Genomic DNA, 20596 nt, shown 5'->3' on the forward strand with positions numbered 1-20596 from the left:
GAACCTCTGGTTACAAAGTTGGTTGGACAGTGTTCTCGAAGCTACCAGCATGAGTTTGACCAGACTGCATGAGCACAAGAAGACTGGAGTGCCTGGAACAGGTGAGGCTGCAGGTCCCTTATTTTGACTGCTGGTCCCTTATTTTCAAGGCTGCTGGTCCCTTATTTTCAAATCTGTAAGTTGACAGCTATGGCTTCAGGTTACAGACTCCGCTAACTCAAATCTGTAAGTTGACAGCTATGCTACTTAATAACCTAAATTATTCACTTTTTGAGGAGCTATACATCTCAAAATTGTATGAATGCTTTGTTTTCAAGAAGAAAAAGTTTTACCTGCAACAAATAACAGCTTTACACGACAGAGCCAAATCGAGGAAATATTGCCTTACACCAAATGTCAACGCATACTTCAGTGTTTTACCATCAATAATAAGAGCAAAATCATTTTCTTTCCTCAAAGCATCACCAAGAGTGCTGCAATGATTGCTTAATGTCTCTCTTGTCGCCTGTAAAAAAAAATCACCACCAAAAATATGTATCACTTCAATTCTGTTGAACAGTTTTATACTTTTGATATACATTTATCAATTAACTATGAAACTACTACATTCTGCCTCGATGTAACTAATACATCAGTAGCTTTTAAAACAACAATGATGAATAAGGACCACATCAGTATTGCCACAAAATAGCCAGGAAAAATAAAAATCCCACTGTAAAAGCCAGGAGACCTTCTTGGGGTGATATTTAGTGGATGACTTTTTTACCACGTACACAGGAATACTGCTATCAAGTTCAGTGGGATTACATTGATGTAACCTGTTGCCTTTTATTACAGATTCATTCATTAGCTAGGAGTATTATTACCAGTGCCTACTGACCCAGAAAGCCTCGTGATCACTGACCTACAGAAATGTAAATTCCATGATTTATAACATTTGTAGTTCTTTCATTTCCCCCATCAGATGAATGGCATTTACTATTTTAGCCATGAACCGTATGGGTGCAAGCTACCTTAAAATCAGATTCTCAGTATTCATTGGTGCTCTCCGATTTCAGGAACTGATCAAATTATGCCATTTCAGTATAATGGGACCCACAGCAAGGAATTCAATTTTTAAGCACATCCTACTTCTAACTTTGCTGGATCTTCACTTTGTAGTGGTTTGCCCACCAGTACCTTCTATAGCACCCACAGAGCCTAGGTCTTGCCGATCAGAAGGTCAGCGGTTCGAATCCCCGCGACGGGGTGAGCTCCCGTTGCTCAGTCCCTGCTCCTGCCAACCTAGCAGTTCGAAAGCACGTCAAAGGGCAAACAGATAAATAGGTACCGTTCTGGCGGGAAGGTAAGCGGCGTTTCCGTGCACTGCTCTGGTTCGCCAGAAGTGGCTTAGTCATGCTGGCCACATGACCTGGAAGCTGTACGCCGGCTCCCTTGGCCAATAAAGCGAGATGAGCGCCACAACCCCAGAGTTGGCCACGACTAGACCTAATGGTCAGGGGTCCCTTTACCTTTACCTTACTACTATGAAGAATAATGTTATGGAAATCCACAGAATTTCCAAGTATTAACTATGCCTAGCCTTTCTTCTTCTTTTTTGCATTTTCACATTATTGTACAACATTAACATTTTGCAATTCAAAAGTATGTCACTTAAAACATCTTCAACATCCATGTAAGGTAGGCTATTATTATTATCCCTATATTGCAGATGGGGATTGAGGAGATGAAGCTAATAGAGTAATAGCTTACCTAAGGCCACCTATAAATTTATTACGGAGGTGAGATTTGAATGGATGCATAGCTCTTACTCTTAGCCAATATACTGTATCAGTACTTCAATTTGTGTCACTTATCACTTGCTATTTTTACATATTGTCCTTGTCTTTTTGTATGTCATTTAAGTTCAGTAACTCAGTACCACCCTCTGGTGGCATACAAAGAGCTACACTGAATCTCAAATTAGGAAGCATCTGAAGTGAGGAGAGACGAGTCAGGGACTGGCTCGACTTTACAAGGATGCATCGCTGTCACCAACCCATATTTCTCTCTCTGATAAAGTCTAGTAAAATAAACACATGACACAACTTCATTGCATTCAGTGTTATCCTGCCCCCTCCAAGAAGAACAAGAATTGGAGCAGCAGCAAGAAAAAGCTGAATTCTTTTATTAGATGCTAACAGAGCCTAGGACTTGCCAATCATAAGGTCAGCGGTTCGAATCCCCACCACGGGGTGAGCTCCCGTTGTTCAGTCCCTGCTCCTGCCAACCTAGCAGTTCGAAAGCACGTCAAAGTGCAAGTAGATAAATAGGTACTGCTCCGACAGGAAGGTAAACAGCGTTTCTGTGTGCTGCTCTGGTTCGCCAGAAGCGGCTTAGTCATGCAGGCCACATGACCCGGAAGCTGTACGCCAGCTCCCTTGGCCAATAAGGCGAGATGAGTGCCACAACCCCAGAGTTGGCCATGACTGGACCTAATGGTCAGCGGTCCTTTACCTTTACCAGGGGATATATGTGTCAGCCACATACATGCTTTTCTGCGTATTGTATATTTTTAGTAATTTGATCCAAACACATACTGACGGTTTAAAGTTTTTCCAGAGACCCATGCATTGTAAATGATAGCACATAGGCATTAGCACTTTTTTTCCATTATACCTACATCGAGAGAGCCTTCGTTTATGACTAGTAGCCCCATGTTCTTTCTCAAGAGTTTACATGAGTGCCCTGTTAGAAAGAAATACAATATTTTATTAAGAGAAATTAGTGTTGGTGTTTGACTTTTATGCCTGGATTTATGGGATTGTCTGCCCTTTGACCTATCCCTGCCGGCAGGGCCAGCCACCTGCACCATTGGATCTTCAATGATATTCATGTGTGCATCCTTGATAAGAATATGGGGAGTTCCCACTGCAGGGGAAGGGGGAAAGCATCTGTTTGTGAGACTCTGGGTGAGGGAGACAGTACAGTCTAATCTCTTGCCCTCTTTCTGTCATGCTGTAATGTGGTGAGCCAGCAGGGGCGGCCATAAGGAGAACAGCTAGATGCTGTGCATCAGACCAAAAAAGGCACAAAACTGACAGAGCCATGCTCCTCTCTGAGCTAGAATCAGAGAACGCACCTCTCCAATCTCTGTCACAAATGTGATCCCGTATTCCAGAGAGTACGGGAATTGTGAAAAACGTGTCTCTTAATACAGACTTGCGTTGTATTGCAAGTATTGCAGCATAAGCTGAGCATACCTCTGGTCTGATCACAGTTATGGCCCCAAAGGGCACAGGGCAAACCCTGACTGACCAAACCTACCCCGTAAAGTGACCAACAACCTGATCTCCCAAACCCACAGAAGCAAAAAGGGAGAGGGAAACAGTGACAAAAGAAATCAAGCAGACACACCAGATGGAGTGGGCAAGCAAGGAGAGAGAAATAGGTGAAGGAAGGGATCTGAAAACTCACAAGTGTGCATACCCACCTCATATAACAACCAACAACAAGAAGAGGAGAGGACAGATATGAAACTCATGAAAAGGGCAGAGGAAAACACAGGGCACCTGAGGACCTGAAAGTACCCCAACTACCATATTTCTCGCACTATAAGACGTACCAGACCATAAGAAGCACCTAGTTTTTGGAAGAGGAAAACAAGAAAACAAATATTCTGAATCCCAGAAGCCAGGACAGCAAGCTCTCCTGGCTTATGGGATAGCCACACGCAGCCTCTCCTGGGCTGGGGAGGCTGCGCACGGCTAAGCAAGAACTTGTAGGGGCTGGAGGGGGAAGCCCTGGCTGCTCTGCTGGCACCTGGGGTTTCCCCCGCCAGCCCCAAAGAGCAGCTCAGGAGCGTGCCGCACTCCGGCAATTTAGCTCCAGGGACCACACATTCGCTCCATAAGACGCGCAGACATTTCCCCTTAGTTTTTAAGAGGGAAAAAGTGCATCTTATGGAGCGAAAAATACGGTATTTTCGACCATGGGGAGAGTCACACTGGGGGCCAGAGCAACTCTTTCTCCTGGGGAGGAGAAGAAAGGCATTCTGAACCTGGACCCTGTGAATGAATGTCTGCCGCTACCAACAGGCAAAAGATGGTTTGACACTTGTAGTCAGGCTCTCTGGATCATGCCTTCCCCAGGGAGGGGAGAGGGGGGGGGCAGTGTGAAGAGTGTATTGCTTGCTCCTCTTTATGGTGAAGTGGCAAGAGAAAAAGCCACTTTGGGGTTAAGCTTGTGCCTTAGCAATGTGTCTACCTCAGTGGGGGGTGTAAAGGGGAGAGGAGAGGCAGCACAATGAATGGCATTATTTTTTCTTTCTCAAGCCAGAAATATCCCGTTGCCTTCTAGCTTGGCAAGGGCACCCTGTCTCTCATCTTTGCATCCTAGCCTGTAGCCAAGAGGAAGCACTTTCTCATAAGTGACACCTGCATCTCAGGGCACCTTAGGGTAAATGCAGCTCTAGGTCAGAAAGAGCAGCACTCACTTGTTCCCAGTACACAAATGCATATTTCTTTCCATTATTATTATTTTACTATTATTTAAAGACGTAAAAGAACAATGTAGCATGAAGACTGAAGTCTTACACATTACCAATGTTAATAGCAGTCTCTTGCTTATCTCCAGTAAGGATCCAAATTTTAATATCTGCTTTCATTAGAGTTTCTATTGTTTCAGGCACTTGGTCTTGTAACTTATCTTCTATGGCTGTAGCTCCAAGTAGCTGAAGGTTCTTTGAAAAGAGCATATCAGAGAGATTTTTAAACAACAACCACCACCACCACCACAAATACAGTTTTGAATGTAAAAGAAAATTAAATACAGAATCAGGGACTCTGGGCAAAAAAGCATAATCTAAAGAAGCATTTACTTTGAAATATTTCAGTGACACTTATTTTCAGTGTTTACTTAGAAATGGGCTGAATGCCTTAATGTATAATTTGCAACTCTTTGCTCTTCATGTCTATTTTGATTTGTTCTTACATTCATTCTTTCTGGGAGCAGCAATAGCAGCAGGAGGAAATCATCTGGATCTTTCTGGCTTCCTTACCATTTTTTAGAAGTGATCATTCATTTTGAGACAATTCTTTCTCTTTCCTGCTACTCTGCAAAACCACGGGGCATTAGGCATTTTATCAGTAGTGGTATTTTTGAGGACATGGGCAAGACATTTGGGAAGGGATGGCCTTAGCAGGGAAAAGCTTTCTTGTATATAACTGATGAGGCCAAAGTATATAGGTCCAGTAGCCCAAGGCATAAAAAGCTTTATTTAATGAAGCTTAACAAATTTAAAAAGGCTTTGTTTCAAATAGGTGTGTTGGCTATATTTTGGGTTTTCCAAAATAGACTTATGGCACAATTCAAACCACTTCCCCTCCCCTCCCCACCTCTTTAGTAGAAGGTGGAGAGGCAGGATCTGGACTGATCTCTGCGCCAGCTCAAGGCTAGCACAGTATGTCCAAATCAGGTCTGATTCGCAGGATCCAGCTTGGCTCAGTTCTGCTGCCTTCCCACCCATGGAACACCCCATTTGGGGGCTTTATGCTGGCTACTGATGACGGGCAACCCACTGATCGAACTTCTGATCATTTGTTCACCAGTCTCAATCAAGAGAACTAGACTGAGGGATGCCTCCACATAATTCAACACCTGTCAACCCAGCACAAGGGGGCTCTGGACTTCTTAAATTGTTTGAGCAAACTGAGATGCAATAAAATTCTAAACATGATCAGCATTAGCTTCAAAAGATGCAAGTTATGCCAGATATAAGTAACATATTCAGGCAACATACAACACCTACTTTTTCAATTAGTTCATAACTCTCTTCAAGTTTCAGTGCTCTATTTTGTACAGCAGTTGCAGCTCTTTGATAGATGTTTAGCCACTCTCGGTAGTCATTTTCTGAAATCTCAGCAACAGCAAAACAAAGTGTTCTCAAACCTAAAGAAATAAAATGGTGATACAAGGTTCAATAATTATTCATTTCTTTATCATTTTACAATATTGGTTTCATATGGTACCTCGCATCACAAATATCCTTTATTATCTGAGTTTGTAGTAGAGTTTAGAGTCTGGAAACAAAAAAATGCTTCCTGAATATATAAAATAGCCACAGAAGCCACAGAACCATTTTTATCTTACACTGATATCCAGACAGAAGCAACATCTATACCTCATATGATGCACACCCTGCTTCTTCTAAAAAACAGCACATCATAACTCCAGATTCCTCCAGTATATAGTAGCTTCACGTTAGTGTTTCAATCCAAATGTTCAAAGGTATTCAGGAACATTAGAAACAATGGGAACTACCATAACTTTCAAACCACCCCACCCCTCCTCCTATACAGTATTACAACTCAAGTCAAGGAAAGATGTTCAGAACACCAAAGCACAAACTATTCTTCTTAAAACAAAAATAAATATTTAGGAAAGCAGAATAAAGACATAAAAGTAAACCATACAAAATAAACACAAAAGTATTGCGCTAATTTGATTAATACACCAACATAGGGAAATGAGAAATGCTGTGTTGCGTCTGGATAATTAGTTATAATGAATCCAAAAGAATGTGACCACTCCATTACATAGATAGTATCCATCTTAAAGGACAGCCAGCTTGTATGTGAGCATCTGACAACATAATTGCAAACATTTGCCGCCAATCTGCTACTCTTCCATGAAAAATCACCACCTCCTTTATAAGAGAAGTGTTCCTGGTCTGGGGTATAGGTAATTGCTAAATGTATCAGGTGTTTTTGAACCAATCAAAATCTTAAATTTCAAGATGAACTAAAATTTTGTATTTGTTCGCACAAGCTCTTTTTCCTTTGATAACTGTTGCATTGTATTGCTACTTACATGTGTGAACGGACCAACATGAGCATAATACCCACAGACAGACCTCTCACATTCCCTCATATTATCTCAAACACTATGCTTCTCTTTGAGATCACTTCACACATTCATCTACCAAACTAATGTAATCAAAGGCAGAGAAATCAACGGAAGAGGAATCAAGTTATGTACATGCGTAAAGGCATCTCTCAGTCACGATGAAAACGGAAGAACCACTATACTACATTGCACTAACTTTAATGAAGAAAGTGAGGGCTCTTTTACAATAGCCACCAATTGTTAAAAAATCATAGTATTGTTATTACATTAATGGTTTTATACACAACCAACTAATATGCAAATAATAATACCTTCTGTAGCAAACAGCTCTAAATGTTTCAGGGTAATTTCCTTGTATCTTGAATTTTCAGCCAGGCGATCATAAATTACTGTGTCCTATAATGGCACAAAACAAATTGAAGCAAGATTTCTTTTACAAAGCAATGGGGGGGGGATTAAAAGAGGAAATACGTTTCTATAATAACTACAGTCCGACTGTAAATAAACATACTGTTATTAATTTATTTATGCAGAATATTCGTATAACGCTTTTCAGCAAAAAGTCACACAGAAATGTTTTTTAAGGTTATGACTGAAAAATTGACTTTTGATCCCTGTTACTCAACAAATTCTATAGCAGTTTTATTTGCACCAGTGCAATACAGCCAATATTCACAGCCTTTACTGTAGTATGTGGGTCAGTTGCACATTTGATATGTAACTGATTTATGGGATCTGTACTGCAAATGTTTGGTGCTTATGTCACTGCGGGATTGTCCCAGGCTATATACTTCCTTATTAAATAGGTACAGTCAACAGGACTCTTTAACCCACAGTAGTGCCTCTAATTGACACACACCCTAAACCTGCCATTTAGCTGTCATTTATGCCATTTGCCTTCCCTTTATCACCCTTTCTTCTCATATATTTGATGATTTATCCAACTGGTCTGATATTTCATCAGTAGACAATAATGAATTTCTTTTTAAAGTGGTGGTTGACAGACAAGCAAATCCTAGCTGTAACTTAGTGCAGGATAGGCAAAAGAACCAGACCAAACCAAACTAAAAAGCTTAAGATGCCAGAAAAGGGAAAGGACCAGACCATGCAAAGCACATGTGTAATTCAACCTTAGCGTACAAACATAACCTGAGCATCCTGTAAAACACAGATAATACACACTATCCCCATTATGATAGCATGGATGGGGAACCTTTGGTCCTCAATATATTGTGGGACTACAACTCCCATCAGCCCCAGCTAGAGCATGGCCAAAGGTTGGGGATGATGGGAGTTGTGGTCCAATAGGCCAAAAGTTTCCCAGTCCTGCTTTAGGTGTTTATGTGTGCTCACTGCTGCTGAAGTCTAAAGCTCGGACCACATAGGAAACTAGGAAACAGGATGAAGACTTAGAAGGGCTTGGGCCAAGGTAGAAAGACAGATGGAGAAATCAAGGAATAGGGAGGCAACAATATACTACTTTTAAAAATCTTTAAAAACACAGGCTCTACAAAATGGGGAATGTACTAGAATAAGAAAAATACAGTAGTAGGATGATGAGGGTAGATAATACCAGGACCAAGAGCGAGGGAACTGACAGCACTGACATGGAGGAGAAGCATTTAAACCACAGTCACCAAGACAGGACCAAAGGAAAACAGAGACAATGACTAATGCCACAAAATAACAGAAAATTGAAACAATAAAACATAATTATGCACACTACACTACAGTGGTACCTCGGGTTACACACGCTTCAGGTTACATATGCTTCAGGTTACAGACTCCGCTAACCCAGAAATAGTACCTCGGGTTAAGAACTTTGCTTCAGGATGAGAACAGAAATCGTGCCGTGGCGGCACGGGAGCAGCAGGAGACCCCATTAGCTAAAGTGGTGCTTCAGGTTAAGAACAGTTTCAGGTTACTGTTACACTGTTAAGAACAGACCTCCGGAACGAATTAAGTACTTAACCCGAGGTACCACTGTATTCAGGCCTGAGCTACACAAGACAAGACTGAGAGTGTACCCAGCACCTGCTTCATGCAAAGACAGGAATGAATGAATGATTCAGAACCTCTCTCAGTGTTCCTGCCTCCATCCACGAGGGGAAGCTCATCCCAATTGAGAACATCTTACACGCATGTGAGTATGGGATTGACTTACTGTAATTCAGGTTTTCAGTGAGAAATCAAGTTCATAGCGCTGATTGAAATGTAGGCCCCATGGGCCACCATCTCAGTGTTGCTGGAATGCACTAGGGATGCTGGGATGTAGTCTCTAAAACTGTATTATGAGAATCTGTAGTTCAAAGGAATTATCTTCCCCACTTAATGTCACCTGCCATGTATTAATAATACAAATAACAACCACTGTAAATGCGGGGACGTCTTTCCACTCCATAAAACGGCAATCTCTATTGGGCCTATGTCTAACATAACACTTCACAGCCAATCCTTGATAGCAAATAGTGCAAAGAAATGGAAAATGAAAACAACAACAACAACATTGCCAACAACTTACAGCCCCTTTGCAGTAAAGTCTTAATTTTCCTGTAGGCGTGCGGACAATCACAGACATTCTTTTCCTAGAACTGAATGAAAGGCATGTTCCATTTCAAACAGGTTTTAAGCAACTTAGTGGGGTGTGATAGACTTATACAATAAACATATATAAGATGGAGCATAAGCATTGATTCCACATATCTTGAAATGAGAAAATGTTTACCGGAGAGAGAAAATAAATATCCTCTAAAATATGAAGCCTACCCCCTCCCCGCCCTACAAATGTTTGCAAAATATTCCATCTATGAAACAATGTAAGTTTTGATAAAATAAGAGTGGTCTTTTCACACATAGGTTTTCTATTTTAAAAAATGAAGGGCAGAACTCCCCCCGCTCAACATTAAAAGACTGCGGGAAATGGTATATGACAATAGAATTATAATTTATTTATAAATTATGTACTATAAGCAACACTGGGAACAGTGAGTAACTAAAAAGATTCAATATAATGCTGTTTTAAATTTATGTTGTTGGAATGAGAAAATTAGCAATATGAGGTGTTAAGGGTTATTTAAAAATTAATAAATGATAAATAGGATGGACTTTACAGCTGTACTATTTCTGTGGACAATGAATTGCATACTTTCATATTTTTTTCTTTTAATTTCTTTGTGCTTTTATCAGTCTCTTTAAAAATCTTATTTTGTACTTTATTGCTATATTACACACTCTCTCTCTCACACACAATGTCCTACTCTAGTTTTCTAGAGTTATTTTGTTGTTCTTATGCTTAAAAGCCCAAATGTAGGACGTTTCATGAATTAAATTATGCTTTGAATGTCCATTTTCTCAAACTTTTCCTTTTCAAAAAGAGCCTTCCTTTACCTAAGAAAAAACTGTTTCTTAAATACTAAACAAGAAAAAATTCACAGGTGTTTAATTACCTTGTAAATTCTAGCACATTTAGCATTTCATATCTTTCTTCCTGTCCAAGCTAGGGGGAAAAAATGAAACCATGATTAATTCAGTCTTTTCAAAATGTTTTCCAAAAGTTTTTTTCTGTATTAATAAAACTACAGTATTAGCAACAACAGTCAAATCTTTACTATTTTAGATGTACTTACAGATTCTATAATCACAGAGTCTGGTGTTCTTCCAGTGAAAACAAAATGGAGGTGCTTGGCTGCTCTAACCAATGCTCCTTCATCTGTAACAAACCATTCCCTGTTATTTGACTAGCAAATTGATAAAAGTGAAAACACTGAAATCTCGATTTTTATATACTCTGCAGTTCATGTCTTAAATATTGGGAAGAAAAAAATACACATTTAAAGTTTCCTGGTGTATTTACTCTTTAATGCGTGTGATTAATGTTCCTGGTAAAGCCTTTCAGCTTCTTCCTACCTCTGTTACTCAGTTTCCCCTTTGTCTTCTGTATATGAAAGAAATTCCTTATCTGGCATCTCTAAACTAGCTTATTTCAGTTCTGAACTGAAAGTGAGTCAACGGCTTTTAAATCAAAGGCTGTTCCAGCAAGTAAGGGTGTTTCCTGCACATGAAGCACTACTTAGGAAGTGATCCATACTTTTAACCTTGTGTTCACATCCCCCCACAAGAACAGAGCATACATATGGTGAAATGCTGTTGGTAGTCTCTGTTGGAAGCCGCACGGCTGAGAGATGCAAGAGCCCATCCTCTCCCAGCTACTGTATGGCGGGCTGCTCAGGTGAGGCAGGCGGGCAGGATGGGGAGCACCTGCAGCCGGGGAAGCACAAAAAACTAATTTTTTGTGCCCTTACACTATGCTTCTGCTTGCAGTTGTACTAACTTGACACAATCAAGTTGTAATTAGCAGTGCTTCTTTTCTGGGGGTATTCAAGGGTAAGCAGTACCAGCACCTTTTCCTAGAAGGAATACACTGGTATTAAGTACCTAAGAAAATCCTTTATTCTAGTGATTTACCAGGCGAGTCCCCACTATGATCTTACGTGTTTACAACAGAAATGCATTATGATTAATATAGGAGCGTAACCTGCTCATTAATAATATGCTAACTTTATGTCACTTTTTAAAAAAACTTTTTTTGGGGGGATCAACTTAGTCAATCTGCTCAACAAGGGTATAACGTTCTTCACAGGTTTCAATGACCTTACCTGGAGAAGCTGCTTGATAAATGATCTTATCATCCTCTCTTTCTGGAACTGCTGTATGACACACTGCCATCATAGTTAGAAACTCACAAATTATAGGTGCAGTTGGCTAAAACAGACACACATAAAACAATACAAATGAATTATGCCTCATTCCAAAATTTAAAGCTATAAGCATATAAGAATAGTTCAAACCGTTGCTGTGGAGAGTATATTATTTTTTTATCAGACTCAAGACTTGTTTTATTTTCAGTCAACTACAAGGAGACATGGGAAGGTATTAGTGGGACACAGACTTGTCTTAAACAGTGTATTGTCTTAAACAGTATATTCTCAGGGCATATGGTATATTTCTGCTATTCAAGGAAAACAGAGAGTCAAGCAAGCTAATACAGGGGACTAGTGCCCCCAAGATGCACCAGTTAAAGGATTCCTACTGGAATAATTATAACAGATTGAATGTGAACATAAATTGAATTTAACATAATAAACCCCTAAGCAGGCTTAAATCTAAGAAAGACAAGGAATAGGAAAGGGACACAAATGAAAGGAAAGGAAAAAGATAAGGGAAGTTCAGGGTTTAAGAACTTGAGAGAAGAGATACTTTAAAATACTATTTAAATATTTAAAGGGAAGATGTCTGGATGTGCAAGGAGTTAAATAAAAGTGGACAGCAAGAGAGAAAGGATCAAGTTAATGAAACAGAAGGGTCTGTTTTGTGTTGGTCACATGTTTTGTCTTTAAGTTCAAGGCACTTTTTCACAAAGAGCCAGTGTAATGGAGCCCCTGAACCTGCTACATGTGTGTGTGTGTGGGTGGGTGGGGTGAATATCCTGCTGGAGTGAATGAGAACTTTCCTCCATGAAAATAACAGTCAGACATGGGAGCCTCATCCAGATTGCATGGTTAGATGGGCACCTAAAGCCGTGAAGGGAATAGGGTGTTGTAGTAGAAAAGGCTACCCCTCTGATCACTGGTTCTCTGCTCCAAACCACATCCTCCTCTTACAAAAGTGGCCATCAGCGTTTTACACACATTTACTTGGAACTTTTAGTTAGACCCTTATGAAAGTAAATCTTATTTAAATTGATGTGGCTTTATTGAAAGTACATGTGCAGATGACTGGAATACAGATTAAGTTTCCTGTTTGTGATAGGCTCCTTTTGCTTTGATGAATTTCCGTTTTTTCTTCATATAACAGTAGTATTTATTTCTATATCTTACATGTTTGTTTTGGAGGTTTTCCAGTAATGATGAATCGCTAAACATTTTTTCATCTCCAGGTTGTGAGCCTTGCCTAAAAGAAATAAAAGAAAAATGAAAGCATACAAACATTTAATTTATCTCTTAATACACATCCTAGGACCACACGCTATAGAGCAGACACAGGGCTTGATTACACTGTGTTAGTATCAACTAATATAGTATTAACTAATACAGGAATGCAATCTGTATTTATTAAGGAATCCTGAAATGTTAATTACTCTTCATTTGAGTGATTGTTTGCATAGTTCAGCTAACTTCAACAAAAGAAATGCCCATATGTGGGTTCCAGATAGGATCTTGATATACAAATACACATAATAAACAAATTATAACTTTGCTAGTTTATCCATGCATATTAATAACTTGACGACTACAACATCAAATCATGACTTGCATGTGCAAGTTGCAAAGCAACTTCTGCTATTACCAGGTTTTCTATCAGGCAAGAATTTCACTTTGTTGGACTCTGGCATTTATGAATGTTTTGCTAACAAGGGAACTCTAAGCTCAGGGTATTTGTGTGTTTAGAAATTTAACAGGTTTAGAGAAAAATACACATTTTACTGTGTAACCAATACCTGCGTGACCAGTAAAGCTTCCAATGCCTATATCCTCAACAGGGAGATACCTGTGGCTACCTGTGGTATTTAAACTTTGACATTGCATTTAGAGGTACTCTCCTTCAGAGTCAGGAGCTGTGCCACTTATGTACACTATCAATTTCTCTATGTGGCTGGGGGAGTCCAGCCTGATGGGTGGGGTATAAATAATAAATTATTATTATTAAAGTATTACTATTTAATTTAAAAAGTTGTTCTATAGTTAATAATAAAGATACACATTCATATTCATCCTCCAGGTAACCCATTTATTGATTTGCTTCTACAAAGCTTATGTGGAGGTTAGGATTGGAGGTTATTACATCCAGTCTTTATTGAGCGTTTATTCTGATTTTTTTTTTTTGTTAAGAGGTTAAATGACAATGAGCATTCATCCTGCAGTGCTTGTGGGGTGTGTGTGTCTGTCTGTCTGTCTGTCTGTCTATCTATCTATCTATCTATCTATCTATCTATCTATCTATCTCATGATCAATCATTCCTTCATTCTACACTTTTCATTTCATTTCCCTGTCACTTTCCTAACCACAAAAAGTCTGTTTCTTTCTTAAAGAAGATTTATTGTGCCAGGGCCACAGAGTGTTTTAAACATGCAGATTTCATTTTCCTGCTCTGCACTTGAATCCTACTCACAAAATACTGACAGTCTGCATTCGCCCAAGAAAAAACAACCGACGCTAGAAGGTTAGTGCTTACCACTCGTCTGTAGCATAGCCATAATCCTCTGATTCAGGAGAATGGCTGTGTGAAAAGAAAGGAGGTAAAGAAATAGGAAATAGCTCTGAAAGGCATCAAGTTCAGGTGGCACATAAAGGAGAATTTAATGAAAAAGAAATGAAAATAAAATGAACACAGAAAACAAAAAGAAGGATTGTGATATGAAACACACTGCGGAAGTCTGCCGAGAGCTCATTAGTTCAGTGAACAAAGTTTGAGTTAATATGCCAGGTAAGGGATGATGTCTTAAGGTGTGAAGATACTGACTTGATGCTGTAGGGCAGGGTGGGGATGTGTAGGCCTGCAGGCCAAATGAGGACCCTCCAGGCTTCTCTATGTGGCCCTCAGAACTCTTCCCAGGCTGTACCCCTCACTGGCCATACTTCATATTCTGAATGTCTTTTCTGGGTTGAAATGTATCCTGGAACTCTGATAATGCCTCTTGCTTGCTGGCATGGAGGACAGAAATGTGTGAATGTGTAGAAATCAGCCTATGCATGACACTAGAAATAAATTTACATTGACTATTCCACTCAGTGTTGCCCCTGAACCTGCCCACTGCTGGCATGTGGTTCTTGGATGGCTGCCCAGAATAAAAAGTGGTCCTTCAACTGGAAATGATTCCCAACAACCCCTGCTGTAGGGAGTGTAGCGGATGAGAGGATTCTTTCAATCAACCTGTCCACCCTTTCCCCTGCAGGCCTAAAAGCATTTGCTTAGCCAAAATATACAGCTAATTGAAATAACTTAGCTCCAATAGCGTCTTTCATTTCACTCAGTTATTCAGTAATCAATTGCAATTATATACAGTGGTACCTTGGTTTTCCAACAGCTTAGTTCACGAACAACTTGGAACCTGAAGGCTGCAAAACTGGAAGCAGGTGTTCCGGTTTTCAACCTTTTTTTCGGAAGCTGAATGTGCTCTGTTTTGCGTCCCCCTGTGTTTCCTCTTGCACTGCTAATTTGCATCCCCCCATTGTAATTCAAGCCTTCTGTTTCTGATTGAAGTGTTCGGAGGTGATATTTTGGAGCTTATATTTGGTGCTTTTGTTTTTGCTATTTATTTTGCGTTTTTTGTTTTGAGGCTTTTTCAGTTAATTTGTTTTTGTGACTGTATGGAACCCAGTGCAGCCACTGATTGATAGATTGATTGCGTGACTGCGGAAATGGATAAAAGCCCCCCATCCAAACAATGACTTTCATCAGTGCAGGTAAGTAAAAGTTTTAATTTTAATTGTTATCTACAATACTGTTTTACTTATTTTATAGTACAGTATATTGTTTATTGCTTTCATTTTGGTCTCGTAAGATAGTAAAACTGATGTTAAATTGCTGTTTTAGGGGTTATTTCTAAAGTCTGCAATGGATTAATCTGGTTTGCATTACTTTTTATGGGAAAGTGCACCTTGGTTTTGGAATGCTTTGGTTTTGAAACAGACTTCCGGAATGGATTACATTTGAGAACCAAGGTACCACTGTACTCAACTCATCAAGACAGAAATATCTGTGTATTCCAGCTATAGCAGTCATTGGAGATGGAGTGGCTTGTCCTATGCCATCTAACTCTCCAACTTTGTATCCTTATGTAACCAAAATGGTTTGGAAAACAACAACAACAAATAAATATTTAGGGAAGAAAAGAAACTCCTGAGGGACACAAACACTTGAAATAGTTCAATGAGGAAGGATCATGTTCAGGAGACACGGATGAGGGGAGAGAGCAGAATAAATAGAAGACAAGGGGCCGATGAGAAGAAATGGAAGAAAATATATTGGAAGAGAGCATCGCTTGCGGGCTGGCTTAAACCCGAAATAAGAGCATTCAACATTGCAACATTTCACTGCAGATCTCAATGGCCAGGTTTCCTAAATTGAAAATATTCCACTTTGCTTGAAAAGCCTAAAGGTCCTTTCACAAGAAGCATCAAGGACCTACACAGTCCTCAATTATGCAACAACAATTCATTTTAGCAGTTAAATAGGAAATATTTTAAAATCAAAAGACCCTTTTTATTTTACTTTTCTGAACTAGGACTTCTAAAGATACTTATTAGTCTTATGGTTACTATGAGGTGTCTTAACCCAACTGCTCAAAGTCTCAATTATAATTTCTGCATAGGTATAATATATATATGAAACATTCAGATGTCTGTTCAAGTGCTATAAAGTGAAGGTATTATTAAATTGCTTAAGAACCAGAAAAATATTGCTGAAATCATAGTAATTAGTAGGTTTCTGGCCTTTTTAATTGCATTTTGCTTTTAACTGCTAAAGATATATTCCAATTTGAATTGATGTTTTAAATTCTGACTTGATTGAAACCCCAAATAATAAAAACTATTTTCACTAAAGCAGCAAAGAGTACAAATGCAACTATATTTATGGAAAAACTTACCCATAAGCGATTCCTGCAATAGTACACTTCTTAAACTGCATTACGTTGCATGTCAGGGTGCCAGTTTTGTCAGAAAATATGTATTTGACCTAAACAAATGATAAGGCTGATTAAGACTTCTCATTAAGCCTACATTCCTATTATTAATGTCTCAACTGTTAAAAACTCTTCATGTTTTAACATGCTGTATAAATAATAAATGTTGAAAATGCTAAACAACCTTAGCAAAAAGAAGTATTACTGGCTGGTTTGGATGGAATGTTTGTCATTTGTTCCTCTAATCACTGTGTCCCCTCAGAACTCCTGTTTCACCTCCAATGCTACCAGTTGTTCAGTATGGATGTAACTTTCTGCAGCAGCCTACAAGCTCAGACTACCCAATGGATTTCCAATCATATGTGATAGAAAACACATAACTCTCCTTTTAATCCTGCTCTGTTCTACCATAAAGACAAGAGTTAACGTTTTTAAACAAGTGACACGCCCCCCCATGCTCAGACGGAGGTCTTTCCAGAGCTTTTATCACCATATTTAAACTGCATGTAGGAAGATTCAGAAGGGATAGAGCATGGGTAGGCAAACTAAGGCCCGGGGGCCAGATCCAGCCCAATCACCTTCTCAATCTGGCCCACGGACGGTCCGGGAATCAGTGTGTTTTTACATGAGTAGAATGTGTCCTTTTATTTAAAATGCATCTCTGGGTTACTTGTGGGGCCTGTCTGGTGTTTTTACATGAGTAGAATGTGTCCTTTTAGTTAAAATGCATCTCTGGGTTATTTGTGGGGCATAGGAATTCATTCCCCCCCCCCAAAAAAAAATAGTCTGGCTCCCCCACAAGGTCTGAGGGACAGTGGACCGGCCGCCTGCTGAAAAAGTTTGCTGATCCCTGGGATAGAGTCCTCTGCATCCTAGTCTAGGAGTGAAGTAGCTCCCAATCCTTTTTTCCCAGCTAAAAAGAGCTTTGTTTTTCTTGTTCTTTCATGCCCTCTAGTGGATACCACTGGATTGCTGCAATTCTAAGCCCTTTTATAGCAGAGAGCGAGGCTTCTTACTGTTTGGGATTACCGTATTTTTCGCTCTATAACACGCACCCGACCATAACACAAACATAGTTTTTAGAGGAGGAAAATCCATAGGCATTCCCTCCATAACACGCACAGACATTTCCCCTTACTTTCTAGGAGGAAAAAAGTGAGTGTTATGGTGCAAAAAATACGGTATGTAGCTCTTGCCTGCCCTTCCCACAAAAAAATGGGAGACCGAATGTTTATTTTTTGTCTTGCTCATTGGTGATGTCTCTTCATGAGATGTGAAGAAAGGCCTGCATGCAGCTGATAAACAAGACGTCTCCCCTTCTCAGCCATGCCACAACAGATTGCTGGGTTTTCGTGTGGAATTTGCACTTCACTAAATATCTATTGACATAACTGTTGAAAAAGCCCTACCCTCTATCAAGAGAGTTCTCCATTCTCTTAGGAGGGCATGGAGACGTCTAATCAGGACAGGGATGGGGTGAAGTGTCTCTTTTGGGCCACGCCTTCAGATGAAGTGTCTCTAATCTTTAGGACTAGGGCAAATATTGGTACTGCTTTACCAACATTGGGGTGGTGGTGGGGAGACACAGTTCTTTACCCTGGTTTTTGCCATGTGATATGTTTATTTTTAGGACCCACCTTATGTTTGTAATTGTAAGTAGTTTTAAACTGTTTTTAACGTTGTGTTTTAATGGTTGTAACCTGCCCTGGGACTTTAAGAGTGAAACGTGGGTAATCATTATTATTAATAATAAATATAGGCGATGTAAGGAACCAGAGGAATGTTTCAGGGTGTTTCGAAGCAAAATATAGCAAAAAAATTCTAAGGAAAAATATTGAAATCTAGGAACCTATTAATTTTTCATGGAAACTTTTAATAACCAATTTCCATGAATTTCAAAACCATTAAGTGTTAGGAGGGACAACATACCTGCCCAAGTTCTTCATTGAGATTGGATGTGCGAGCCATGGCAGAAGTGTCTGTAGGTTCATAGTGCATGTCAATATCCTATCAAAAGGAAAAGGCAACATTTAAAAAACTGATAACCCACCATTTCATGTTGTTACATGAAAATAATGTTTCTTGTTGTCAGTGTGACGTATTTCATGTAGATACAGTTATCCAGAATTCCGTATGTATGCAAAAAAAATCTACTGGACATGCATAAGAAATAGAGTAGCCAACAGTTGCAGGGGGAAAGTCAGGCTGGCTAAAGCTCAGAATGAGCTCAGGCTTGCAAGAGAGGTTAATAATAATAATGAAAGTTTCTTCAGCTATGTCCGAAGTAAGAGAAAGAACAAGCAAGTGGTAGGTCCTCTGCATGGGGAACATGGAGAAATGCTATTGGGTGACCAAGAAAAGGCGGAACTACTCAACACCTACTTTGTCTCTGTCGTCACCCAAAAGGAAAGCGATGTCCACCCTGATAACAGAATGATGTAAGGAGGGAGCTGCAGCCCAAGATAGGAAAAGAGGTAGTAAGGGAACACTTTAAATGAATTCAAATCTCCAGGGCCTGATGAGCTGCATCCAAGGGTACTAAAGGAGCTTGAGGATGTAATTTCAGAGCCTTTCTCTATTATCTTTAAGAATTCTTGGAGGACAGGTGAGGTCCCGACAGACTGGAGGAGGGCAAATGTCCCCATCTTCAAAAAGGGGGAAAAGGAAGACCCAGGTAACTACCGACTAGTGAGCTTGACGTCGAAACCAGGGAAGATCCTAGAACATATAATTCAACAGTTGGTCTGTAAGCATTTAGAAAAGTATGCTTTGATTACTAAGAACCAGCATGGGTTTCTCAAAAATAAGTCATGCCAGACCAATCTGATTTCTTTTTTTGATGGAATTACAAACTTGGTGGATCAGAAAAATGCTGTGGACATAGTGTATATTGTTCAGTAAGGCTTTTGACAAAGTCCCCCATGATATTCTTGCGAGGAAACTGGTAAAATGTGGATTGAATGAGATAACTGTTAGGTGGATTTGTAGCTGGTTGACTGACCAACCCAAAGAGTACTCATCAATGGTTCCTCGTAATCCTGGAAAAAAGTGACAAGTCGGGTGCCGCAGGGTTTTGTCCTGGGCCCGTTGTTGTTTAATGTCTTTATAAATGACTTGGATGAAGGAATTGAGGGCATGCTCATCAAATTTGCAGATGACACTGAACTGGGAGGAGTACAGTGGTGCCCCGCAAGACGGAAAACCCGCTAGACGAAAGGGTTTTCCGTTTTGGAGGCGCTTCGCAAAACAAATTTCCCTATGGGCTTGCTTCGCAAGACGAAAATGTCTTGCGAGTTCCTGCGGGTTTTTTCCCCTTTCCCCCCCTTTTCCTAAGCCGCTAAGCCGCTTATCAGCTGATCCGCTGATAAGCTGCTTAACAGCTGATCGCTAAAAGCCGCTAAACCGCTAATAGCGCTAATCCGCTAAGCTGTCAATGGGCCTGCTTCGCAAGACGAAAAAACCGCTATACGAAGAGCCTCACGGAACGGATTAATTTCGTCTTGCGAGGCACCACTGTAGTTAATGCCACAGAAGACAGAATCAGAATTCAAAATGACTTAACGGATTGGAGAACTGGGTGCAAGCTAACAAAATGAATTCAATAGGCACAAATGTAAGGTTCTGCACTTAGGCAGGAAGAACCAGATGCACAAATATAGGGTGGGGGCCCCCTGATTTGCCAGTAATACATGTGAAAAGGATCTATGGGTCTTGGTGGACCACAAGCTTAACATGGAGCTGGGTATGTTTAGCCCAGAAAAGAGGAGAATGAGAGGTGATATGATAACCACCTTCAAATATCTTAAGGGCTGTCACATGAAGGAGGGAGCATGCTTGTTTTCTCCTGCCCTGGAGGGTAGGACTCGAACCAACGGTTTCAAGATGCAAGAAAAGAGTCCTGAGTGTCAAAGTTAGCTCTCTGGATCCCTTGTTAATTTCCCCCCTTCAAGTGACATACTGTCTTGCTCAATTAAAAACTGCTTTGAAACTCCATTCTGTTTAGAAAGGCAAATTCAAACACCATTGGG

The 20596-nt window shown here is 40.0% G+C and overlaps 2 protein-coding genes across 6 annotated transcripts in view; one reads left to right on the forward strand and one right to left on the reverse strand.

Annotated features, from left to right (window-relative positions):
* Positions 1–1343, forward strand: part of SHISA3 (shisa family member 3) — a gene marked incomplete at its 5' end in the record, with an annotated part of 36207 nt that extends 34864 nt beyond the window's left edge. The window contains one exon of the transcript XR_013842137.1: positions 1222–1343. The remainder of the gene's footprint in view (positions 1–1221) is intronic.
* ATP8A1 (ATPase phospholipid transporting 8A1) overlaps positions 1–20596 on the reverse strand; it is a 77714-nt gene that overhangs the window by 21223 nt on the left and 35895 nt on the right. For 4 of the 5 annotated variants that reach the window (XM_079989650.1, XM_079989649.1, XM_079989652.1 and 1 more), the window contains 13 exons: positions 18498–18575; positions 16533–16621; positions 14117–14161; positions 12762–12834; positions 11541–11646; positions 10512–10594; positions 10332–10381; positions 9407–9476; positions 7197–7281; positions 5789–5928; positions 4582–4720; positions 2663–2727; positions 333–505 (listed from right to left, as the gene is read on the reverse strand). In XM_079989650.1, coding sequence (XP_079845776.1) covers positions 333–505; positions 2663–2727; positions 4582–4720; positions 5789–5928; positions 7197–7281; positions 9407–9476; positions 10332–10381; positions 10512–10594; positions 11541–11646; positions 12762–12834; positions 14117–14161; positions 16533–16621; positions 18498–18575 — 1196 coding nt within the window. The remainder of the gene's footprint in view (positions 1–332; positions 506–2662; positions 2728–4581; positions 4721–5788; positions 5929–7196; positions 7282–9406; positions 9477–10331; positions 10382–10511; positions 10595–11540; positions 11647–12761; positions 12835–14116; positions 14162–16532; positions 16622–18497; positions 18576–20596) is intronic. The other variant, XM_079989651.1, reaches the window with a different exon arrangement.

Source organism: Podarcis cretensis (assembly GCF_951804945.1).
Source record: "Podarcis cretensis genome assembly, chromosome: 9".
Classification (NCBI taxonomy): Eukaryota; Metazoa; Chordata; class Lepidosauria; order Squamata; family Lacertidae; genus Podarcis; species Podarcis cretensis.